Consider the following 26898-nt stretch of genomic DNA (forward strand, 5'->3'; position numbering starts at 1 on the left):
AAAGGTGCTTAAACTCAATATCAGGTCACCCAGACTGTAAGGTGCTTAAACTCAGTAACAAGTTGTCCAGACTGTAAGGTGCTTAAACTCAGTAACAAGTTGTCCAGACTGTAAGGTGCTTAAACTCAGTAACAAGTTGTCCAGACTGTAAGGTGCTTAAACTCAGTAACAGGTTGTCCAGACTGTAAGGTGCTTAAACTCAGTAACAGGTTTTCCAGACTGTAAGGTGCTTAAACTCAGTAACAGGTTTTCCAGACTGTAAGGTGCTTAAACTCAGTAACAGGTTTTCCAGATAAGGTGCTTAAACTCAGTATCAGCTCATCCAGAATGTAAGGTGCTTAAACTTGGTCAGATGCTCTCCAGACATGAATGCAGCAGTGAAATGTGAGCTGTAGCTTTACATTTACTCCGAGAGGAAGGAATGGTGAAGGTGAGAACTCCTCTGTATCTGGGTGACCTTGGTTGGAGAAGAGCTGCCAGCTGGGAAAGTTTTGCTTTAATAACTCCCACAACTGTCCTCTGTGCTTTGTCTGAGGAGAAATGCCAGATAGGGCTCGGTGTCCTTGTACCAGGGCCAGAACAGTAAATGCGACAGTTTCACAAGCCACTTTTGTTATCTGGAGTTCGTGCTGGGCCTCAAGATTCACCTCTGTGCCATCAACCAGCTTCAACAATCATCAAACTTACAGCCAATCCTGTTCTATCTTCACCCTAACCTGCTTTTCTCTGCTTATTAAAAACATATATCTAACACTGGATGATATATATCTATATATGAGCTCTTCAAAATCTAGTAAGTATTGTTAAATAAAATTGACTAATTTCTTTATATCACCCAATACCTCATTAGTGTTCAAATCCTCCCTGGTCACTAGTGTTTAAATGAAACTTTGAGCCAGGCAGAGAAAGACCACGCTGTAGCATTTAAGTCTCCGCTTCCTGGAGCTGCCACAAGGTGCAGAGGACAGTTTTCTTTGCTTTAGGGAGGGGCTCAGAGCCAGGCGATCGAGAACTCTTGCATGAGCATCACCATTAAACCTTCCAGAGACCCGTGTGCCCTTCCCCTAGGCAGCCTCCTAGTCTGCAACCGCGGAGCTGCTTGTAAAGCAACAAATCAAAGAGCAGCTGAGAAAACAAAGCCTCCTCTAAATGTTGGGCATATTTGCACCAGGCTGCCATTTGCACCGAGTGGATCCTAAAGGACCCTCGGATCACCATGTTGTGCCTGCTCACAGCCTCGGCCCCACAGCTGAGGGCTCATGGCTCAGATCTGTGGCTGATTCCAGTACCTCCCTCTACCCCCCGCTACCCCCATGGACTCAGGCCACTCCACTGTGTACAAGGCATGAAAGAGGAGAGAAGGCAAACCACGTAGCTCCCCAGAGTCATGCAGCAGCAGCTACTGGCATGGTGGACTTGGAACCCCGAAAACCTAGACGGGGTCACCTCTGCCCACCTGTTTTGAGTCTCAGCTTCCTGGAGCTGCCACAAGGTCTTTGCTGCTGGCCTGACTGCCCACTTTGAATAACTCAGGCTCTCAGCTTTGACCTTGACTTCTGACCTCCCACCCTGCATGGACCTCAGGGGCCTTTGCTCTCAGTCCCAGATCTGGTTCCTCGCACAGTTGTTTCCTGGTCCCTGAAATAACAGTGGCTCCTGCTGACTAAGCTGGCCCTGGGTAAGCACAGCTTCGATGGTTATTTTAGTAGATCCTCACAAGGACCCCATGATTCGTGCATTCAACGCGTATTTGCCGCATGCCTACAACACGCCAGGCGCTGCTCAGGCGCTGAGGATGCACAGCGAGCAAAACAGACAGAAATCCCTCCCTGCGGGGCGCTCCCACTCTCGGGGCAGTGTGCACTGGGAGGGGGCGACTGTTATTCCCATTTGCAGATGAGGAAACTGAGGCTCAGAGTGACTAAGTAAGTAGCCTGACATCAAATGGCCCAGCCGGGATTCAGTTTCTAATCTAAGGTGGCTTGGAAGCTCACATTTTTGTTCTGAAAACACCACCTTGCATCATTACATGATCCCTCCTGACACCCACAGCTTGGCACAATGAGCGCTGAGCGGGTGAGGGGGGGGGGCACAGCATGCTTTTGCACCTTCTGTATGTGCTCCAGATGGAACCCTGCTTTCACCAGCTTGCAAACACATTCACATTCCTCTACGGTGAACAGGCCTTACGGAAATGGAAATTGATTGCTACCATGTACAGAAATGGGTACACCGTGTTGCTCTCCCTGATTTTTAATTGTCTTTATGTAAAGCAACGGTACAAGGTCTATTCTCTGGAAACAATGGGGAGGATTGTGCCAAAGGACTTTTTATGGCTTTAAAAATAATACCTGGGTGTTATCTTCTGCTGTCCATAAATGTGTTGCTTCTGATAAAACTGCACTTGGTGTATAAAACATGCTTCTTACTAAAACTCGAATGTGTTAACGGTGTTCTGGCAGGACCCACGATAGGGCTCAGGCAGGTGGCAGATGTCACGTCATGGCTGGTTCGCCCACAGTGGGTTTGCCCTGGGAATGACAGTACCTCCCCTAAACTCACTAGTTCAGGAAGTGATGCTAGACACTGAGTGTGTCCTACGTGCCTAGACCTGACCTAGGCACGCACCCCCCGTCCCAGAGTCACTCACTAACTGCTCACTGGCCCCGAGTTCCTTTCATCCCTCGCCGCGTCTGCTCAGGAGAGAGTCACAGCATTAAGACACGTCCAGCCCCTGGAGCTCAGAGCAGCAAGCTCAGGAAGGAGAGTAATTCACTCAGAGGACAGGAGGGCTCCCCAGAGATGAAATTCGAGGATCCCATATGCGGGAAGTCTGTCAGGACGAAGCAACGCAAGGTACAAAATTCTGGTCTGGGAATAACCAGGTGTATTCTCAGGATTTCCATGACTGAGTCGCGATCAATGACTTTTTACATTTAGTCCCAGCATCTCGGACTTGGCGGAGGATCGAAGTCCAGGCTGCTCTGGACTCAGGTTCTCATCTCTTCAGAGGCAGACTGGCTAATTCTGGGCAGCAAAAGCTCAGTCTGTTTGCCTGATGGCTTGGTCAAGGTCAGGACAGTGTGGCCACTGAGCTCAGAGGTACTTACTGTCCCCACTGTGCCCGCATCACTAGCAGCAGCGATCCCATTTTTTTCTGAGCCCATCAGCAGCCCAGTGTAAACTAAAGACAAAACAATACTGACTTCCTTTGCATCGTATCTGCTTCTTTGATGCCGATTTTCTGCTGTTAACTCTCAGTTTTATTCAGAGGGTAACTTGCAAACTTTTAAATGGAAAAAAAACAAACCAATAAGCAAATGGGGAGAAATGATGGAAGCACAACGCAAACAGAAAAGAGAAAATCTGAGCAGGAGGCCTGGGGACACCGGAAGAAATCCGGGTGTCGGGGTGGAAACCACTGACTTCCTGGCTTTTAGATTCAAGGGGTGGGGGCAGGTCTGGATGAAAGGACAGCGGTTTAGTGGTTTGGGGAAGAAGTGCATGTCCCAAAGATCCCTGCTCCAAACCGAGGTGCCCCCCCCCCGCCGGAGGTATAATAGTGCACGTATGGAAAGACACCCTGGGTAGGGAATGTTCAGGGGCAGTTGTCTAGAATTGTTAGTTACATTGAAATTCTAAAGATTTCAAAGGCCAAGAGCCAGCATCTTCGGGGTCAATGAACGCTTTGGTGAGCAGTCCTTGCTAGAGGTGGCAGAGGTCTTTGTGCACGGTCCGATGGCCTCATACCTTACATGGCACCTTCCTGCCACCTCCCTGGGCTCAGACGCCGAGCGAGAGCGGCTGCTGGGCCTGGGCGCCCAGGAAACTTGATAAAGGCCTTTATCAAGCGCTGGCAGGCTTTTCTCACCGAGCCCGGGCCTGAGGAGTGCACAGTGTGCCGCCAGCACACACCGCAGCCTCCGCCTCTTTGTCCCCACAGCCCCTCCCAGCTGAGGGCTGAGAAAAAAAACGCATTTCCATACACCCTGAATGGCCCTTTGGACGCATGAGTGGCAGGTCCGCCACACCTCTCCCGGGTTCCTCACTGAGGCGGCCTGACTGCTCTGCTCGCAGGTGCAAGCCCGCCAACCAGGGGGAGAATTAAGTTTTTAAATGGACTGGAGGACAAAGGTGTAGTTTTGCCAACTGTTAAGCAGAGAACAAATGTAATACTATATCCCAATAGCTTGGCCTCATGCAAAAGCCTTCTCCTTGTCCCAGTGGCCACCGGCAACCCTGGGTAACTGTCCCCGGTCCCTTATTAATGGCACTAATCAAAGCACCAGTGTTGGGGGAACCTAAGTGAGTGACAGCATTTAAGATTTTTTAAGCCTCTCATTATTCCCAATGCACCAGTAAACATGCAAATTACCGTTTGCAGAACATAGGGAAATGCGCAGTTCTGCTAAGCCCCCATCCATGTAGCTCTTTTTAAATCACAGCAAACACAAAACGGAAAAAGGCTCTGGTGGGGTTTCAGATAAGACTCCATTTTACGCGTTTTCGGTAACAGATTGACATGTTTTTGCACAGCACACGAGCTCCTGTCTCCTAGAGATGCTGGGAACCGTCCCAGTGTGACCACAACTGGCATTTCCTGACCCTGTGCAAGGCCCACCTCGCCCATGCGCCATGCGACCCTCAGACTACAAGGAGAAGCATCATCTCACGGAGTCGCCTGGATGCACAGACTGGCAAGCAGGAAGGAGGGAACCTACGGCGAGGGGCCACAATATGCGTTTCATTGTCATTTCCCTTAAGCATTTTTAAACTTCACCCCCGGAAGAGGCAGGCAGAAATACACGGCACCAGGGTGTCTTCCTAACTTGGGAGTTTTGCTTCTCATGGTAAATAAATGGTTAGCAAGCCAGTTTCCCCTTTGTTTTTGTTTTCTGTTAATCCTCACCAGAGGATATTTTTTTCCATTGATTTTTTAAAGAGAGTGCAAGGGAGGGAGGGAGGGGGGAGAAAGAGAAAGAAACATCAATGTGAGAGAGACACATGGATTGGTTGCCTCCCACACTCTCTCTGACCTGGGCTGGGGATCGAACCTGCAAACACAGGTACATGCTCTTGACAGGGACTAGAACCTGAGACGCTTTGGTGCAAAGGACGATGCTCAAACCACTGAGCAACGCAGGCCAGGGCCCCTTTGTTTTTAAATAAAGAACGGTTTCCTCCTTAGGATGTTTGTGAACTTGCACAGCAACACTGAAAAATAATGCTACAAAAACTTACAGCCCTGTTGTTAGGCTTTGCCTGGGGAACCCAACTCCAAAGAACCTATCAGCTGGGCAGAGGCGCATGTATTCCCTTCCTCGTGTGGAGACGGTGTTATGTGATCATGATGAGAAAACAAATCACAGGCTGTCACCACGCTTGTTCTCTCACCTCGGACACTACCAGGGGGTCCAGGCAGAAAACAAAAGTTCAGTCAAATTCTGCTGCATTTCAAAATCAAACACTTGAATATATATATATATATTTAGATCTTTTAAAAAAGCTACATCCTGTAACCAAAGCAACAATGACAATATAATTATAAGTGGACCAATGCACCACGCAGGCAATTTTATATTGTTACTGGATTTTAAATGAATGAGAAACAGAATAGAACTCAAAAGACAGGGGAGTTAGGGGGCAAGAAAAATAGTGAAACAGGATGGCGAGGACTGTTGGGTTTAAGCCTGCTCCAAAAATCGGCAGGCTCCACTGGTCCTTCTTCTGGTTTATTACACACACGTTCTTGGAAAAAGAGAAGATGCTCACTAAAGAAGAGGTGGAGACCAGGATGGGAGGGGCAGGAAGGGAGAGGTGAGAGGTAGAAGGAAGAAACCAAAAGCTTTTAGCCCTGGTCTAAGCCCCAGATCTTCCCGAGCTAAGGTGAAGCTAGATAGGACGCTTTTCATTACAGACCATCAAACATGTCACACAAAGATTACATATATTAACCAAAGACTGCATGTAGTAATCTGCCATGCTGGTCCATAACATGGATGTTTACAGTCGTGAGCACTGGTTATGAAGAGGGTTAGCTCCATTTCTGAGCTCTATTTACACAGATGTTTGCATGCATCTATTCATTCTTTCATTCACTCATTCATTTGGTCAATGAGGAGGGTGCTTGTTGTGAGCCAGGTGCTAGGAACCGAAAGACTACAACCCATAAAATGCAGACTCCAGTCCAATAAACAGAATTAAAAACTGATGCGTGCTGTTAGGAGGTTGTGAATGTATGTTATACATTCCAGTGTGGGTGTGAGGAAGTGATGCTCCAGGGAAGTGACACCTGAGCAGAGCTGAGCAGAAAGGGTTTCCGGGCAAACAGCACAGCTATGCTCACGCCTTAGAGTAGAAGACACGAGGACAGGGCACAGTGCGAGGTCTGAGAGGCAGGCAGGGGCCAGACCGTGTGGGTGGAACGGGTGACTGTCAAAAGGGGGATGGGGAGTCCTTGAAAAGGGATGAAGAGAGGCACATGGCCTAATGCAAGGTCCCTGGCTGCTGAGCCCAGGAAGGCTGGAAGAAGCCAGCCGTCTCGTAGGACAGGTGTTGGCAAACTTTTCCCATGAAGGGCCAGACAATAAATATTGTAGGCATTGTGCGCCAAGAGGAGAAATCATGGATTTTATGTAAGTACTTTAAAAGGAAAAACAAAGTTCCATAAAATTCTTATTGATGAAACAAAAAATAGAATAACAATGAAGAATAATAATAATCATTGAGTACAATTTTAACACTATAGGTTGCATAGAGACAAAAACGGAATTTTTTTGTTGTTGTTGGGAGGAATAACAAGTTGTTTAACTGGTGTTCTGCTATGGCAGCATAAAAGCAGCCATAGACAATATGTAAATGAGTGAGCATGGCTGAGGTCCAATAAAGCTTTACTCATGAACCGAAATTTGAGTTTCATATAATTTCATATGTCACAAAGTATTATTTTTATTTCAACCATTTGAAAATGTGAAAACTATCCTTAGCTTGCAGGCTACCCAAACACTGGACCATGGACTTAAATGTCTTTCAAGAAAAAGAATTCCCTAATAAAATTTTATCAGAATTAAAAATTCTCTTCTGATCTCTGCTATTACATATATTACATAGCTAATTTCATTGTGTTTTTAATCCACCACTCCATGTCTACTTTCCATAATTGGCATAGTTATAAATATAATTTTTAATTACCACTATGGCATAATGCAATTTTTAATTACCAGCATGACCTACCACATTTCACATAGTGCTCATAAGATCAAATTTTTCACTAGAATAAATGGCATTGCTGTGCACATCCTTGGATAAATTCCTTTTGGTTCCTTTAGGATTAATCTTTGTATCAGCCTCAAAAATAAAACTACTGGATTTCCAGGGGAAAAGTATGATACGTTCAAGACCACTGTTTTCTGCCAGAGAACACTCCAGAAAGGTTCACTGAACACTGAGTTCCAGGTATTTGTGTGTCACCAGCAAAGTTTTAAAAAAGGGCTGATTTCCCCAAATCCCCAATAATGAAGGTTTTGATAAGTTTATTTATTCTGGCGAAGTTTACGGGTGTATTATGGTATTTGAAGTGATTATAAGTTGCGTTTCTTGGTGCTAGCCAGTCTGTGCAAGATCCCTATGACAGTTTCATGTATGTTTCCTTTACTTATAAACTGTCCATCTCCTTTATCCCTTGTGTGGTCAAGTTCAGCAGTGGAACTTCCAACTGACTCCTACACTTTCTATACCCTGGTCAGAGAGCTTTCATATGGAATTCATCTATGTGATTTCTTTCCATTCTTTTCCAGGGCAAGGGCCAAGTTTCAGGCAGGTCTAGGTCCCTGGCAATTCAGATACGGAGGGCGTGCAAAGGTAACATCATAGGGGGTGTCCAGGCACACTCGTGCTCTCCCGGTAGCCTGTGGCCATGCATTGGGGCCCTCCTAACCAATACTCCCATAGTCACGTCATCCGCACACCTGAGGTCATGTCATCCACACCTGGGGGGCGGAATGCATAGCGGGGGAGGATGGCAGGTGAGGCTCAATTCCCGGCTCAGCTGACTTGGCTCATAGCATCCCTACCAGCCCTGCCTCTGCGTGCCGTATCGCCATGGCATCCGTATCTTCCATCTCCCACTGAGAACAGGAGCCGTCTGTTGCTAAGCACCCTACAGGGCACAGAAGAGCCCTCCACGACAGAAAGGATCTGGCCCCAAATGTCAGTGGTGCCAACGCTGAGAATTCCTGTTCTCAGACTAAACAACCACCCTCTCCGTGCCTCTCCTACCCTACACCCAGACCAAACTATTAAACCAAGAGAGAGCATCCGGCAACACAGATGAAAGGGCCTGGCGTGGAGAGGGACATTTCATTTAGAGATTTCTATTTCATTGTGGCGTTTCGTAGGACACTTCCCTGACGTGGGCCCAGCACCAGGCAACCGAAGCCCGAGCTATCGTTACCACCATCCAGTTACACACTGGAACCTGACTTTGCGGCACGCCTCATTGGCTGCACCCTTCAGAGGTTTCCAGTGAGAGGGAAGAGCCGATTAGGGAGACCCAGGAAGCCGGCACGGAGCAGCAGGAATCAGAGGAGAAATTACCTAGAGGTCTGTAGAAGGATGACACTGAGGTTGAGGGTGGCGGTGGCCGAGGACTCCTCGGTAGAGAAAGACCTGGCCAGCCTCTTTGGGAATCAGACCCTGGAGCCGCCAGGACCAGCGACCTGAGATGCCACCTGTCACAGGGGAGCTCCGTGGTGGCTGGTTCCGAACATGTAAAACCTTCTGCTCAAGTGTATATTCAAAGCAGCTTATGCGGGACAGTCACTGAGACAGAAAAACAGGCCTTACCGGGGGTGCTGATGGCGGGGGAGGGGGAGGAGCTCCCAGAGGCGGGGGAGGTGGAGGCAGAGGAGGAGGTGGAGGTGGCGGTGGCACTGGCATATGTCACGGCGTTGGTGTCTCTTGCTTGTGAATGGTCCCAAGAGAATGGCTTCTGCTCTGAAAAGGAGAGAAGAGAGTTTTAAACGTGAACGTCTTTATTCATGCACAGGTAATTCATGTCATGCAGACATACGGATATTATGGTTTCTTCCTTTCTCTCTTTCTTTCTCTCAATAAATACGGAGTGTCTATTGTGAGGCAGGCATTGTGCCCAGTGCTGGAGACTGAAAGAGCAGCCAGATTCTGGAGAGAATTGGGTGACGGAACTGATAAAATGCAGCTATTTCTGTATCAAAATTAATAGAATACATAAATAGCAACACCTCATTCCATGATCTTTCCAAATAACGGATTTCTACCTCCTTCGCATTACACTTTTAGTTTTATCTTTTCTGACGTATTTAAAAAAATATTCTGCACATGTTCCCCGTCCCCTAAGCAGAGCGCACGGAATGAAATGTAACCTTTTCTGCAGGTCGCAGGCGCCACATTACTCATGGTCCCAGCCTCGAGCAGGGCCCTAAAGGGCATCACTCATTCTCCTGCTCCCTCCTCTCCCGGCAGTTCTTACTGTATTGCTGTCCCTCTGTGGCTTCTATACAATCATCTGGGCGCGAGCACGACACTTCTCTGCAAAAGCGTCATAACTGGTTTGCTACATAGAGGGCTTCTTGCTGCCATTCTGCAAACACAGTTATGTTTCAAACAGTTCATACTGTAGGACACCTGAGCTCCTATAAGTGTGTGTGCGTGTGCATGTGCGTGTGTGTGTGTGTGTGTGCGTGCGCCCTAGAATCCGTATCAAGGCACGTGGCAAAGGCTTAAAACCCACACTGAAGGCAAGTCCCACAGTTTACAGGAAGGAGGAAAACCTATGTGAGACTCCAAACACAATTAAAGCACGAACAGAAATAAACATCAGACCTGCATAGGGGTAAATTTGTGTTTTGTGCTGTTTTTTTTGTTTGTTTGTTTTGTTTTTGTCTCTGTAGTCACTGGAAGGTCAGAACAAGGCCTGTGCCTGCTTCTTCAACTTTGAAACCCTCTGGCACCTGTATTATTCCATGCTAATATTTTTATCTCCTCGCAGTAAAGAGCGGTTATGTAACACGGTGCCTGATTTTTAGCAGGGGCTACCGTTTTGCTTATGTAGTACATGCTAGTTCTGTTTGGCTGCTATGTGACAGGCTGGTCACATTAATTTCCATGATAATATTCTAAGGTCAGAACAACCTTGTTTTCAGCAGGGTTAAGACTTCCCCTAAAATTGTACAAAATTTAAAAAATATATGTAATTTAAAGTTCATCTTTCTTTTGTGGAAAAAGTCCATGATAGTTTCATAAGAGTCCCAAAGATGTGCATGAGCTGATCATTGTGGGCGACCAAAGTTTTCTTAGGAAATGTCCCCCCCCCAAATTACTAAAGTCAGATAATTACTGTGCCACTGCCTCTTCCCTCGACAGTAACACCAGGACAGAAAGACCGGAAAAACAATACTTATCAGAGTCCCCAACATGAAACTACAGTGAACTTGGGCAGAGGTCCCAGAGGGTAGCAGGTACTTCTTCCTGGTGGCGTCAGTGATGTGTTTAGTACACAACCTAATACACTCAGTAATGCAGGGTCAGACCAAGCCGGCATTTTACTGGCTGAACGCTGAAGCAAGTTGGATGTTGAGTCCGCAATTTAGTTGGAACAAAAATAAAGGATCAGTTATTTGTATTTTAACCCTTTCTTTCATAGAAGGCACTGGGCGCAATCTTTATGTGATCCTTTATTCAGTGGCAAAAAGAACTGCAGCCAACAATGTATGGTAGGTATTGAAAGGTTGGCTGAAGTATTAATAGAACAAGAGAAAATATGCAGAGAGTCTCATTATGTGAGGATTCCATCTTTTATCCAAGACAGATGAGAAGACAAAGACTTGCTTCCCCTGGCGATGAACTGGAAAGAGATTAAAAGAGGAACTTTGAAAAGGTAAATGTTTCTTACCTACGGGTTTCGCCATTTATCTAAGGAAAAATGGCCATAGGTAGTAGTGGCTGAGCTGTTCACGGAACCCCGGAGCACTCAGCTAGGTACTATTTCCCAGCCTCCTTTGCAGTTAATTGTGACCATGTGACTGACCTCTGGCCAATAGAAAGAAGGCAGAGTGATGTGCTCCACCTGGAAGCTGGTCCATAAAGACCTACCTACAACTCTCTCTTTGCCCATCCAAAAGATGTCAAGAATCTGGGTTCCTGACTCACTTTTAAACACCTGATTAGACTTTAAATACCTAAAAAATAAACTTCTGTGTTAAGCTACAGTTTGAAGTTAATTTGTTATAGCCACTCATTTTTAACCTGCCTAACGCAGGAACTAAATGGGTTACAGCGAATTCTCATCATTTGCGGGAGGTATGTTTTATAAAGTTGTCATGATCACTGAGTTAACAAACCCTGAACCACTGCTCCTAGGAGGTACACAGGGTTAGGTTCCTGTGGACAATCGTTTACAAGATTTTTGTCACCGCATTAAATTATAATCTTATTTCATGTGTGTTCCTGCTTCAAGAGACCTTATAGATAGGTATATGCTGTTGTTACATTAACATTCATGCCAACAGCACTGTCCCTCATGATGGAATGAAGCTTATCTCTCACACACATTGTCTCCATCAGGCAAACCTCAGCCTCCCTCCACTCAAGAACACTGGACGGAACCTGGACATTACGCTTGGAGGGCCATTTAAAACAGTGCAACCACCAACAATAAGCACCCACATTTGAACAGCGTGGCACTGAACAGAATGTGTAAAAGACACTAGTTTACAGCTCCCACGCAACTAGGAGGCGGGGGTCGCCGTGAGGGACCTCAGCTGCCATGTCTGCACCGGGGCACTTGAGCTTCCCCCACTTTGCACACGTCCCCCACTGACCATGAAGGCGCCTGTGAGTACTGACTTCGAGGCGACAAGTACAGTTCAGCGAGTGGGCGATGAGCAAACTATGGAGTCCGTGAACAATGACATCGACTGTGTAATTCTTGAACCCCCTCCGTGTGCTCAGCACTGGATCAGGCGCTAATAATCCACTGTTCTGGTTCATCCTCTCAGCAACTCCATGGTAGACGCCGGCATTTCCATAGGAGAGACCACGCGATGCGTGTAGTTTCTACCAACTTTCAGAAAGCGCACCCGAGCTGAGTTAAAGCCCTAGCCTTTCTGATTCCCAAACCTCATTTCTTGCTTTACTCACTTGATATCATTCAGGCCATCTTACTTCTCTGCTTCCATTTTGCAAAGATTTAAAAATCGTTTTGAGACCCTCCAAGTGACAGGGACCTCATCCAGGTGAGTGTAATTCTGCCACTCACGTCCCCTAAGCTAAGCATCCTTGCTGCCCACCTCGTTTATCCTCAGAAATCTGAGAATGGTTAGGTACCACTGGGCTTCCGTCTTGCTGAAATCCCAGGAATGATTTTTCAAACGCTGAGATGAAAGGGTATTTTTATATGCGGCACTTGATGGCTGCGAAGGCTCTTTCCTGACAGGGATAGTAATTAAGCAATTAGGGAGGGAAGAGTTTGTTCAAACCTAACAGTCTGGAAGCATGCAGAGTGCCAGGAAGTCGCAGGCTACACCCAGGCGCTCTCCGATGCCCTGTGCTCTCCCGACACATTGAAAAAATGCTATTTTTCTCCATAATGCATGAAAAAGTGCCTAGCATAAAAACGCCAGATTCTCAAAAGCTTTTCTATTTTCTCCCAATGCATGAAATAACTCTGGAGAACAGCGTGGAAATGCAGGTTCGATATTCTTGCACCGTTAGAGGGAGGCGGGGGAAGAGAATGAACAGCACCCCATGTGAAACCCCAAATACAGGGGAGGGGCTGGTCTTCGTGTCATACAGACCTGCCTTCTGCTTCTGCCTCTGGCTTTTCCCAGCTGCATGGCCGGGGCCAAGTCACCGAACTCCGCAGGCCTCGTTTTTTATTTTATTTGCAAAATAGCTATAATGCTCGATTCTTAGTTTGTTATCAGAATTAAAATGAAGATCGTATATAAGAAGAACAGAATACAGGTCCTGACACTCGGCAGACGTCATGGGAAGCTGTATTTATCATCCTCCCACCACCGCCCACTCCATGCCCACCACTGAAGTCTGTGAGTAACTGCAGAGAGAAAGAATAACTCACGGTAAGCACTTTTACATACCAGTTGCTCTTCTCACACTCACTTTCCCCCCCAAGAGTGGTTTGTCGGATTACAGCTGTTCACAAATAGAACACGGGCCTATTTAAAAATATGTAAGCACGAAGGGTTACTGCCACTATATAGAAGCAGCTTTTGCTGGTTCTAAGAGTACATTTCAGTGGGGATCTGAATGTAAGGTTCTCCATGCACTCCTAACTTCCATGTGTTGACACGGCTCCACTGCGTCTCTTGTTTCTTGGCTATGAAGTCAGGGAAAAGAACAGACTTCTCACCTCGGCACTGGTCAAGGTGGACGCGCCCCAGGAGGCAGCCCGTTTCACACGGTGTGGTCTCAGCCGGGTCCTGCCAAGCTACATCAGTCATTTATTTATCAAAGGGGCCCTGCAGCCAGGAAATCAGACCCCGTGAGCCCACGCGCATACAAGGCACCAATATAAAGGTTCTCACAAAACATGTGGCAAAGCTGCCAAAGCTTTCAGTAAAATAATAAAGAATATTTTTAAAAACAAAACACCTTCTCTACAGGTGATGATGACAATGACTTATGAGTGGCCACTTTCTGTGGCCACTTCCTCATCATTCCAGGATGGAATTCTTTGGGCCCACCCCTGTCCGGGGACTTCCCTTCTATAAGATCTCGTGCCCCAGGCACCACCTCTCCCAGTTAAGACGGTCTTATACAGGCTACATGGAAGTTGCTGTTCTCATTGTCCTCAATGGTACAAAGTCCTGGAAATATTTTGCCTTTTGGGGTGGTGGGGGCGTGTTGGCCCGAGTAAGCAGATAAGCAGGGGACAGGGCAGGGGGAAATACTAGTACAAAGCCCAGCATAAAAAATCCTTGGAGTTTGTGTTCTAGCTAATAGGAACATGAGCTAGCGCTGACACAGCCCTTCGTATGTGTCAGACACTGTTGCTAGAGCTTTTCATATGTTAACCTATTTAAGCCCCCAAACACTCCAACTGGATAGATACTATTACCCCCATTCTTCAGATGGGAAAACTGAGGCACAGAGAGGTTAAGAAAGATACCCTAAGTCAGACAGTGAATCCGTGGGGGAGCTGGCATTCACATGTAGATTCCGATTCACTGGGTCTGAGGTGGGGCCCGAGATTCTGCATTTCTGACAAGCTCCCAAGTGAGGAGAACGCTGCTGGTCTGCGGACCACAGTGAGTAGCTCTAGAATGTGGAAGCACGTAAGAAAGGCACAGTCTCCACCCCCGAATCAGAATCATTTTTTGGCAGAGAAGAGGACTTGGAATTTATCAGGGTCACCAGCACCCCTGCCTCCCACATTCAGCATTCCTGACCCACACATGCCACCCCTTTTGGAGCCTGAGGCTCCGAGTCCTCATCAGCAGGAGGCCGGCAGAGTGGTGCGGAGTGAGCACAGCCCAGGGCCCTTGAGGCAGTTGCATGAAAAGGCCCCCCCGTGATGTACGCACTGTCATCAGAGGCTAAGAATGTGACCACATCTGCCACAGCCTCAGGGGTCCCCAAATGTCCCACAATCAGACATCCTCAGGGGTCCCCAAATGACGCACAAATCAGAATCTTTGGGGGTGTCTTATCAAGTGATTTTTTTTGTCCCACAAAGTTTGAAACGACCTATTCTAGAACACTAGGGTAATGAAACTCTGCCCTACACAGTCAGGAATTACATCCTTTCCTGAGAAGACCTTTTCGTGGACTCACTTAATTTCAGCAGACTGGACCCAGGACGTCGGCACACTGTGCTTGCTTGGAATTGACACACAAGAGTGAAAGGGAAACCCAGCGGGGTGCCCACTCACCTCTCACCTCGGTGACGGTGACGGAAGAACTTCTGACACCTGAGAAACACCAGCCCCAACAATAGCTCCTGAGGTGGAATCTGCTCAGCTCTAACCAGATATTAAAGTTAATCATCTGCTGAAATGCCTAAAGGATTGTCTATGTGAGTTCTGAAAGGAAGACGAACTTTAACCACACTCTAGTATGAAACCTAGTAAGTCACACCTACAATGAACTCATAAATTGCTTCTTAAAATGAAATTCTTATTGAAATGCAAATTTGCTCCCAGATTATTCATCGAATTCATTATAATATTTGAACAGTATTTGGTGAAGGGAAAATTGGAGATATTGATAATATTTATCATTAACTCAAGTATTTATACTATGGCTAAGTGCCCTAAAAATCATGTGAGTCCCAAGGGAGGAAGGAGAAAATATTGCTTTCCTGACATTTATTGGTAATATTTTTGCTGCCTATGTATTAGCTAAAATAAGAACGAGGCTTATTAAAAATACATGATATTAATTACACATTCATAAGTAAGCTTCATTTTACATAACAGCTACGCTTCTAAAAAATGGCATCTCTAATTTTAACATGTACTCCTTTCAAGGCTCTTTATGGAGTCAGGTTCTAACCTTATCCTCCACCCTGCTGCATGCATCCTATCCTCTGCCCACACCACACCTGCGCCATTTCCTTACATACCTTTTCTTTATATCTCTGTGCCTTTGTCAGTGCCATTCAGGCTGAGTGTGCTGGCCTTCACCGCCTGGAAAATTCCTCCCAATCCTTTAAAACATGCACAGGTGCCAGCTTCTCTGCACAGAGTTCCTTCTCCCTTGGGCACAACTAACTTCTCCTCTGGTATTCTGTCCACAATTTTATTCTGTGTGGCACTAGGCACTCTGGCAATTTTCTTTTCACATGCCTGTGTGCCTCCCTTCACTCAACTGTAGGCTACTCAAAGATTCAAAGATAGGGATATTGTCTTAGATACCTTGGTATTGCCAAGGCCAAAGGTAATGCCAAATACCATTGCCTTAGTGTGCTTTGGGGAATAAATATATATATATATCTGGGATCAGGCCAACGACTCAAGCAAAAGATGCAGACATACCTCGGCACCAGAACATGATGTAAGTTCTATGTGAGTCTACAGACAAAATAATCATGTCAATGATTGTTAAAGAGTAATATTACAAGCTAAAGTAAGAAGGGAAGAGAAGTACAGGAGAAATTCCTGTTCAACTGTAGGCCTTATTATCAGTGTGGGAATAGATTGTGGATGTTGGGGTCTCAAAGTGTCCAGTGCACACTAGGACAAAATACAGGAGACTTTAAGAAAAGTTCTCAAAGTCAGAAAGCCTTTCTAAACACTAGAAAAGAAAAGGTTTCTGCAAAACCAAGCACATACAGACAGACATAAAACCACAATAAACAGAGCCAAAGCCATACCACAAATTGGAGGAAAATGACATTAACACAAAAAAGTCATTTCACAAACTGGGAGAAAATTACAGTAAAATAAAAATTACCGTAAAATGGCCATTTTCCTTTATTTCTTGTATAAGGTGTTTCTATAAAACCATAATACACATCAATAACTTGACAGAAAAATGAACAATGGGCCAAACAGTTCACAGATGAAGGAATACCAGGGGTATTTCGACACACTGGAGAAAGGCTCGACCTAACTCATGAGGTCGGAACCAATCCAAGATACCAGTTTTCACTCAGACTGGCCAACATCAAAAGTTTGATAAAGGTGTGTTGGAGAGCATGCAGGGGACAAGACTCTCATAGTTACCTGTGGAAACATGAATTAACATTATGTTCTGTAAAGGGCAATGCGCCAATGTATCAAAAATAGAAAATACGCATTTTAATTCTAGGAATTTATCTTACTGATACACTTGTGAGAAATAATGTGAATGTTGACATTCATTGCAGCATTTTTTTTTTTTAATAGCAAAGGGCTAGAAATAAATGATATACCCATTGACTGGGAAGTAGTTATGAAATTACAGTTCATAACTTTTAATGGCATGCCAGGTAGCTGTTACAAAGAACATGCACTCCTATGATACCAATATGGAATGACCTCCAGGTTATATTAAGTGAAAAAAGCAGGCAGCAGAACATGTCTTCATTGAATGAGTATGCCTTTATTTATGTGATACGTGTATACGTAAAAATATGTAGATGTATTTATAGGTATACACATACATGTGCATGAAATATCCTTGGAAGAATGTACAACACGGTCTGAGAATTTGGGGTGAGAAAGGCTTGCTTTACACCATATATCCTTTTGACACTTTTGGAAGTATGTTTCACTTGCATGACTACCTATTTGAAAACAGAATTTATAAAATAAAAGTTCTGGATTGCCTTCTTGGGATTATTGTGAAGTATTTTTTTAAAATGCTTTCTTTGCACTACCTGATTGAGACATCTCTACATCTAAAAGGTAAATACAGATAAAGAAAGAAAAACATAAATTTGTCTTGACCATCAGGTCCAGTGATCAGCTGCTGGGTCCATAAAGAACGGTACTGAGAGCGGACCCTGGGCCTTGCTGAGCTGGCCCTGCACAGATCCACCCTCCCCTTGCCCCAGGGCAGCTGAAATCACCCCCAGAGCCACCCACAACTGTCAGAGATGACTGACCACGTGTGCTCAGAAAATAGCCGGGAATAGACTAAAAGAATTCTCTCAAACCAGTCCATAACTTGTCTGGTTTAATTCTTCTGTTAATACATGGTTAACGCACAGCGACAAACAGGTTTAAGACACGACTGCCCATTAGGCATGAATCATTTGTGAGTTGGCTCCAGTGGTAATTGATCCTTGTCATTCATTAAATGCGAGAACACAGGGGAGCACAGTGAGGGGGTGCGTGGGTCTGAAATAATTGGTGACTTTCTTTCAACAGCCGCAGACTACTGCACCCCTAGATCTTACGGACAGGGATCCTGACCTATCCTTTTCAGACAAATATAATTGATACAGAAAATATCAACATGACTACGCTTTTGTATGGCTCACTTCAAACTCACTGAGCATCCAGGAGTGCAAGAAGACAACCACAGGCCTGAACTCAGACCCCCTGTAGCCTCCATCTAGAAGCCGGCAGGTGAATTTCTAAAACCTCAGGCGATACACATTTGGGTGGGGAAAAAAAAGGTCCTGCAGAAGCTGTTAGAATGTGAAAAAATTCATTTTAAATTTAGGAAAAATGTTTGTCCACTTGTTTTGTTTTAAGCAGCTATCTTACCTATTTCTTTTGTTTGTTTGTTTCATTTTCTTCTCCTATCTTACCTATTTCTGAAGCTGCTTTATTTTTCCTCTGATTTTCTGGAGAGCAGCATGATAAAAAATATTTTATTCAAAAATTTAAAAGGGTGTTGGAATAAACAATGGCTTTAAGGGATGCTCGAGGTTTAAAATCTATTTCTGTCATTAACAGGCAGTTCTACCATATAAGGAAAAAAATGTCCCCTGCTATTAGGGCAGTGATAATTTATGGCAGACACATAGCAAAGGGGCCAGTGCCATTTATTTTTACTATAAGTTTATTCCCTGGGCAGACATAATTGATGTCTTAACACTGACATACATGGAGAGAGCTATGTTAAACAGGTCCACTAACAAATCAATAGATCACATGGACTAAGTGAATCACCGGTACTAGGAACTCTGATTGTTATTTACAGAATTATTTTTCATCCCCAAACACAACTCTGCACAATAGATGTTATTATCCCCATTTACAGATGAAGAAACAAAGGCTCAAAGATGTCAAGGGATCCACCCAAGAGCAAGTCAGGACATCACAAAACTGTACCCAACCTAAGTGAGCTGACTTCAAGTCTGTGCACTTTCCACTACTCCACCCAGCCTCTGACAAGCACATCAGACTCCGCAGAGTCAATGCAATGAAGCAAATATTTACTGAGCTGCTTCTCTACGTCAGACACTGTGCTAGCCCCTCAGTGACACCATAAACATGGATTGCCGGAATCACATATATTTGATGAATACATTAATCTACAGACACATGGCTCCTATTCACAGTTAGATAACCCATAATCTAATTGTTACTATGCGCCAGGCACTATTCTAGGAAAAGTCAGAAAAAAAAAAGAAGTAACAATAAAGCAATATGGTACACAAAAGGACAAAATCAGTTCCAATGATTAAATTCCCTTGCTAAAAGACAAAGATGATCAAACTGCTTTTTAAAATCAGCTTTATATCTTCTTTATAAGAAACACAGCTAAAACAAAAGGATGCTTAAGATTCTGCAAGTAAAAGAAGAGAAACATGGCAGGCGCTGAACAATGGTGTGGAACCTCATACATTGCTGGTGAAATGCAAACGGCCCAGCCACTTGGGGAATGTCGGGAAGTTCCTTGAAAAGTTAAACAGTTATCATTGGACCCAGCAAGTCCACTCCGAGAAATGAAAACATATGCTCACAGGAAAACTTAGACATGAGTGTTTATAGTAGCATGTTTTCATAAAAGCCCAAATCTAGAAACAACCCAAATGCCCATCAACTTATGAGCAGATAAACAAACTGCAGTGTGACCACGCAACGAAATATCACTCAGCAATAAAGAGGAATAGAAGTACTGATACATGCTATCCCATGGATAATCCCCCCAAATATTGGGCTAAGTGAAAAAGCCAGTCACAAAAGGCCACATACTATACAATTCCATTTATATAAAATGTCCAGAATAGGTGAGTCCATAGAAATAAAAGGTAGATGAGGGTTGTCAGGGCTGAGGGGGGATAGGAAGTGATTGCTAATGGATTTCTTTTTGGGATGATGAAAATGTTCTGGAATTAAATGATGGTGTAAGTTGTGTGACTCGGAATATCCTAAAAACCATGAAATTGTATACTTTAAAAGAGTGAATCTTAGGGTATGTGAATTTACCTCAGTAAGGCTGTTATTTTTAAAAAACAGGTACAGCATGATTAACATCAGGCAAAACAGAATCCAGGACCGAAATTGTATACTTTAAAAGAGTGAATCTTAGGGTATATGAATTTTACCTCAGTAAGGCTGTTATTTTTAAAAAAACAGGCACAGCATGATTAACATCAGGCAAAACAGAATCCAGGACAAAAATATATTAATAGAAATATCAAATGCTTTGGAAACATGCATTAAAATCTACTTAATTGCTTCCATAGGTTATGGACAAGCAACAAGCATAGAAGACCTCTGAGCCAGGCCCTCCATGACTGAAGGGAGTGGGGAGGGTATGAGCAGAGCTCTGCTGTGTGCGCGTGTGCGGCAACCAGTGACGGCAGCATGCACTCACAGGGCCAGGTTGCCAAGGAGTTCGAGCTTTATTTTGCAGGCTTTTTAAAAAAAGGAAAGATGTTAGATATTCCTATTTTATTTATTAATTTTATTTTAGATATTCCTGTTTTTTTTTTCTTTTTAAAAAAATATATTTTATTGATTTTTTTACAGAGAGGAAGGGAGAGGGATAGAGAGTTAGAAACATCGATGAGAGAGAAACATCCATCAGCTGCCTCCTGCACACACCCCACTGGGGATGTGCCCGCAACCAACATACATGCCCCTGACCGGAATCGAACCTGGGACCCTTGAGTCCGCAGGCCGACACTCTATCCACTGAGCCAAACGGGTCAGGGCCAGATATTCCTGTTTTTAAAAGCAGCACTGCAGGGGCCATGTGTGGAAAATAAATGATAGGGAGAAGAAGCAACAAATAGGTAGGATGGAAGATGGATATTTATTTGAATTAGAGTAGGCAATGGATTGTGCCAAGGGGGATATTCGTTTGGATCAGCCGTGGGCAAACTATGGCCCGCGGGCCGGATCCAGCCCGTTTGAAATGAATAAAACTAAAAGAAAAAAAAAGACCGTACCCTTTTATGTAATGATTTTTACTTTGAATTTACATTAGTTCACACAAACACTCCATCCATGCTTTTGTTCCGGCCCTCCGGTCCAGTTTAAGAACCCATTGTGGCCCTCGAGTCAAAAAGTTTGCCCACCCCTGGTTTGGATGCTGGGATTGGGGGAGGAGGAGCCCAGACAAAGGAGTGGTAAATGGAGAAGACAGGAGTGAGTGTGGGGACAAAGGGGATGGGCAGGGAACAGTGAGTTTAATTTGAAGCATATGAAGTACTTTGGACAAGTGGAAATTTAGAGCTGAAATTCAAGAAAGCAGGGCTGGTGATAGCGATTTAGGTATCTTGACATAAGGCAGTTGGGTGTGCCTCATTTTCTAATGCTCACTGTATGAAGAGCTAGGAAAGTATGACATTTTTTAATTCATTTTAAATTACGGAGTCACCTGTATTTTCGAAGGAAGTCAGTCGGGTGTCTGATACTGCTGATTGCTACTCAACAACCATCCCCTCTTCTTCCTCATAGCAGAAGCCCTAAAATTTGAGAGGGGGCTGGGGTGGCAGTTGCAGTTTGCTCAGCTAAAAATATGTGATTTCTCAGACTGTCATGCATGTAGGGTAACCCTGTGACATTACTCTGGCCAACGAGATTTTGGTGGAAGTCCCTAAGATGTAGGTGGGAGGGCATTACCTGCTGAGTAAAACAGCAAACCTCCCTAATAGAAGGGCCCTCACTCTTTGGCTGTTGACACTTTCCTCTGCTTCCTGCCTGTCCACGGATATAAGCACAGAGATGCAGCAGCCATCTGTGGCCAGGAGGCAACCAGGTTGAGGATGAGGTCCTGCAGGCCAAGGTGATGGAAAGAGCCTGACTCTCTGACAGCACTGTTTAGCTCCTGCCTTGGACTGGACTGCCTTTCTTGGAAGGCCATTCCACAAAACAAATCGACTTGTACCTGTTTTAGCCAGATTCTGATGTTTTGTTTTGTTTTTTGGTCGCTGAATTCAATCCTGATACAGTATATACGTTGGATATATACAACATATCCACATTTTTAGTAAGTAGATACTAAAAATGACAATTATTTCAGTTGCTTAAAAAAAGTTTAAAAATAAAATATTATTTATTCTCACTACAAAGAATTACTGAAAGCAATAAGGGGCTTAAGAGAGAGTAGAGAGCACTGGAATCTTTTCCCAAACAGTGACAAAACTGCAGCTGAAGGGAGATCAGGGGACCACCAGTCCTAAGAAAACTCACCCACACACACTCACCGGCTACTGAGCATATGCGGGTGATGACACCCTTTGCACTTTGGACCAGGTAAACTGATTTGGCTCCCGTAAATGGCTGCAGCCAGAACACATGTTCTTCAAATGGACGTGTTCACCTGACTCTCCCAAGAATGATAACCTTTGGAGAAAGAGTCTTTCTACGCTCCCAGGGACACAGTCAAACAGGAAATCGCACGACCTTGAGCCACAGACTTGGGGCCCTTCACTGGGCTGGGCTCTGGGATTATGTCTCCGGAACTACAGTCAATGACGTTCTAGGAAAGCCTCCCTGTTGCCTTCTTCCACAAAGCTCCCATTGTCTTCTTGGCAGGGACCTTGTTGAAGACTGAGATCCCTATGGCAACAGTGACTGTTTTGAAGATCCCTCAGGAGGAAGGTATTCCAGTTTTCAGGATCAGGAAAAGCTGGGTAACTGATCTGTTTTTATCTCCTGGTCACTGTGGGTCGGGTAACAACTATTTGTGTTTTTCTCTTTGTTTTGCCTCCTGGGAAGCTCTGACAAAATTTTTAATCCCATCTCCAGAAACTACATTAGACCTTCCAGTAAACTCATTTCTAGAAAGTACCTACACCTTATGAAATATTCTTGTTCTCTAAAATAGCTCTGATTTTATCTCATTTTCTAGTCCATGTGTTCTCTTATCTATGAATTTTGTTGTTTACTACCTATTTTTATAAGCTTCTCAAATGCTTTATGGACCACTTTAAGACAAGCAATTTTTAAAAGTATCAGGTAATAATGATAAAAAGTAATCACTAACTTATTGAGCATTGCTATGAATGAGGCACTATAGTAGTACTGAATTTATCTTAATTTATTTGCCCTAAATATGAGATAAGTACTATTATGATGATGCCAATTTTACAAATGGGAAAACTGAGTCACAGAGCAGTTAAGTAATTTGCTCACAATCATACAACAAATAAGTGATGAAAGCAAGATTCAAATCCAGGTAGTCTGAATTATGTGAGTCATACAAAAGAAGAAATAATAATATTTAATTTCTAAAAGAAGCAGAGGCCTTCTGATTTTATAGGCTGAGCTTAGCATTTTTCTTTTATAAGGAGATATCTATGATATATCTTGTCCATACAATGATGCCTGATGATCTACATCAATAAAAGACGAGACAGTAAAAGTCAAAAGGACAAACAATAAAAAAGTAGTTGGATTTTATCTTGGATCATAAAGATATTCTTTCCTTCACTCACTCACTTAGTCAGTCCCCATCATGGCCAGGCCTGGTGCAGGTGCTGGGAACAGAGGTGAGGTGGACCCAGAACCTGCCCTCCAGGAGCTCAGGTGCCATAAGGGTAAGTCAGGCAGGTAAAGGACACGTGGGGGCTATGAGTGGGCTAATGGCAGACCAGACAGGGTGTGACATGATCATCCTGAGTGACCCTTAGACTCGCCGTCCCAACTGATAATGGGAATAAGAATCAATTCCCTTTTAGGGCTGTCTAATGATTTCATACATATAAAGCTCTCAGCCTGGCCCATCACACGAAGGGTTCAGTACGTGTGAGCCTTTACTCTTAAGGCACAGTGGATGGCAACCTGGGCACCTTGCTCAGACACACACGCACACTCACACGCACACGTCCTCAGACACACATGTGCACTCACACACACACATGTCCCCAGACACACACGTGCACTCACACGCACACGTCCTCAGACACACATGTGCACCCCCACACACATGTCCCCAGACACACACGTGCACTCACGTGCACACGTCCTCAGACACACATGTGCACCCCCACACACATGTCCTCAGACACACACGTGCACTCACACGCACACGTCCTCAGACACACATGTGCACTCACATGCACACATGTCCTCAGACACACACGTGCACTCACACGCACATGTCCTCAGACACACATGTGCACTCACACACACGTCCTCAGACACACATGTGCACTCACACGCACATGTCCTCAGAAGCTCAAGAGCAGAGGCTGGCTCCTGCCTCTTCCTACCTCCTCCCAGGAGCTGACTTACAGTCCACAGACGGGCCTGGCACTCATTTCTGGATGCCACCTTCTCAGAACCAGCGTCTTGCTGGAATACAGCCCCCACACAGAATGAATATTCCTTCAAGATGCACTTGAAAACCTTCCTCCACAGTGCCTGGCCCCATGACTCTCATGGGGCGCTTCTGCCACATCGGCTCCGTTTCACGGTATCTTTGGCACATCCACCCTGTAGCGCATGGTACGAGTCCCCGGCTGCATAAGGGGTCACGTTCCCGCTTGATCAGGTCTAAGGAAAGACCCGACTAGAATTGCAAACTGGCCGAAGCCACAGAGAAAACATGTGCGACACCTGCTCTGCATCAGCTGGGAACCCCACGCCTCTTTGGTTTTGTGCAGTGGCTGAATCAAAAGGAATTAATCATTGCCTCACCAACCCCAGCTCAGACTGAAGAGTTCCCTCTCCGAGTTTGTTTTGTCATGCCATCAGCAAAGTCAGTCAAACATCACGGTTCCTCGCTAAATATTCCAGCAGCCAGATGGCAGGAATGCTACTGTGACAAGGCAAAACTCGCCTAAAGATAACTTGGTGATGCATCATCACGCCTGATGGCACTCGGCTGAGCCCATTCACCCAGAGAGACCTCTTCAGCTGCCCCACTTCATCCGGGTTCTTCAAACCAGACATTATAATTCCAAACGTCCAACTCTGCAGGGAGAAACTGGCTGGTAAAACAGACACGTCCCTACTTCCCTAGGCTCTGAATTGCAGGAAGAAGTAGATCATCACAAGACCACGTATTAGGACACATTCCTCTATATTCCCCTCTAGGTATCATGTTACGGAACCCTAAAGTTTCAAATATTTCCGCACCAAATTTCATGGGTATTCATAATCATGTTTGCTAGAAAACAAATTTCCTTCCTTCTGCCAAGTCACTTTTGTAGTTCTCTGTGTGTTTTTTAACTTAAGCGTTGACGAACATATGGTTATAAATTCTAGACCAGTGGTTCTCAACCTTCCTAATGCCGCGACCCTTTAATATAGTTCCTCATGTTGTGGTGACTCCCAATTTCATTGTTACAAATTGAACATAATTAAAGCATAGTGATTAATCACAAAAACAATATGTAATTATATATGTGTTTTCCGATGGTCTTAGGCGACCCCTGTGAAAGGGTCGTTCGACCCCCAAAGGGGTCGCAACCCACAGGTTGAGAACCGCTGTTCTAGACTGTAAGAAAGTTGACTGATCCACCCTGGTGAAAACTCTATATGCTCTCTTCTAGAGTTAATTACATTTTGGTTTCTCAGACCTTTTCTAGATTATATTATGTATTCTCTCCCCCCCCCCTTTTCTCTCTCTCTCTCTCTCTCTCTCTCTCTCTCTCTCTGTGTGTGTGTGTGTGTGTGTGTGTGTCTGCAAAATCACAACCTGTACTATATGGTTTCTGAACAATACATCTCCTAAGAAGAATGTTGCCAGCTGGGCCAGCTGGCTTTCTCCTGCTCCTAAAACTGTATGTTCTTAGACACACTGCCTCCATCCCTTCTGCTGCTGGCTAACTCCGGTCTGTGTGACACCATCTCACACTTGCAATTCTATGAAAACAACGGAGACTCCTGGAAAGGAACAAAAAGGGGGCATGGCAGGGAGCCAGCCCCGAGTCTCCGTCACTCAGCTGTCACTCAGCCAGCTGTGCCCTGACTCAGGTGGCCCAAGTAGCCTGTTCATGGCTGCATGTATAGAATTTGAAGTCTGTGGCCCTAGCCAGTTTGGCTCAGTGGAGAGAGCGTGGGCCTGCGAACCAAAGGGTCTCAGGTTCGAGTCAGGTCAAGGGCACGTACTTGGTTGCAGGCGCCTCCCCTGCTCTGGCCCTGGTCGGGGGCTCCTGCAGGAGGCAACCAATCGATGTGTTTCTCTCACATAGATATCTCTCTCCTTCCCTCTCTCTTCTACTCTCCCTAAATATAAATGGAAAAATATCCTCGGGTGAGGATTAACAACAACAAACGAATATGAAGTCTGTGTACCCAGGTTCTTACCTCTGGCTCCTCTGAGTAAGGCATTTCACCGTATGACCTTTTATTTTCTCATCCTTAAAAAGGCACAGCAATAACTGTATCATATGAGGGGATGCCTGTTAAGGCATTTGGTAAAGCCCCCTGCAGTGTATATTTCCTTTCCTGTAATTCCCCAAATTTCTTTTGCACCCCTGTCCTTTTATTTTTCCCGATTTGGATTCTGTGGGTTTTAAATGTCTCTCTAAAATGCATTGACTGGAAAGCTGCATTAAAATTTTATTTACTTTTTTATTGAGGTAAAACTTAAGTGCACAAATCTCAAGGGAATAACCATACATTTCGATATGCATGCCCCTAAGCGGTGGAGGGGCACACTTTCCCAGCACCCCTGAAGCTCCCCTCTAGGTCGTCACCAGGCCTAAAAGCAACCCCTCTTCGAACCTCACCTTGATTAGCTTTGCCTAAAGAGAAAAAAAAAATCCAGGGAAGGCTGGTGTCCCAGGGATAACCGCTATTGCTGACCAACAATTGTACCTCCAACCCTTCCTCCGAAGAGATGAAGGATCCTGGCAAGGAGGCGAGGGCACGGACTTTCTAAATCACACGTCACGTCGAACAAGGCCCTCCTTTTGCAGCCAACGATCTGCAACAAGGCTGGGAGCTCAGCGTCCTGCTACAGAGTAACTTTCCTTCCAAGCATGCGGCCGAGGCCTTCCAGCCGGGCGGGCACAGCGCTCCCCGCGCAGGACCTCTCTCCAGGGCTCAACGCACACTC

General features: G+C 45.1%; 1 protein-coding gene across 1 annotated transcript in view; it reads right to left on the bottom strand.

Annotated features, from left to right (window-relative positions):
- WIPF3 (WAS/WASL interacting protein family, member 3) overlaps positions 1 to 24258 on the bottom strand; it is a 57877-nt gene extending 33619 nt beyond the window's left edge. Inside the window, exons 1-2 of the mRNA XM_005863000.2 lie at positions 24126 to 24258; positions 8845 to 8994 (exon numbers count right to left, since the gene is read on the bottom strand). Coding sequence (XP_005863062.1) covers positions 8845 to 8937 — 93 coding nt within the window. The 5' untranslated portion in view covers positions 8938 to 8994; positions 24126 to 24258. The remainder of the gene's footprint in view (positions 1 to 8844; positions 8995 to 24125) is intronic.
- Positions 24259 to 26898: the final 2640 nt, after the last annotated feature.

Source organism: Myotis brandtii, unplaced genomic scaffold (assembly GCF_000412655.1).
Source record: "Myotis brandtii unplaced genomic scaffold, ASM41265v1 scaffold17, whole genome shotgun sequence".
Lineage (NCBI taxonomy): Eukaryota > Metazoa > Chordata > Mammalia > Chiroptera > Vespertilionidae > Myotis > Myotis brandtii.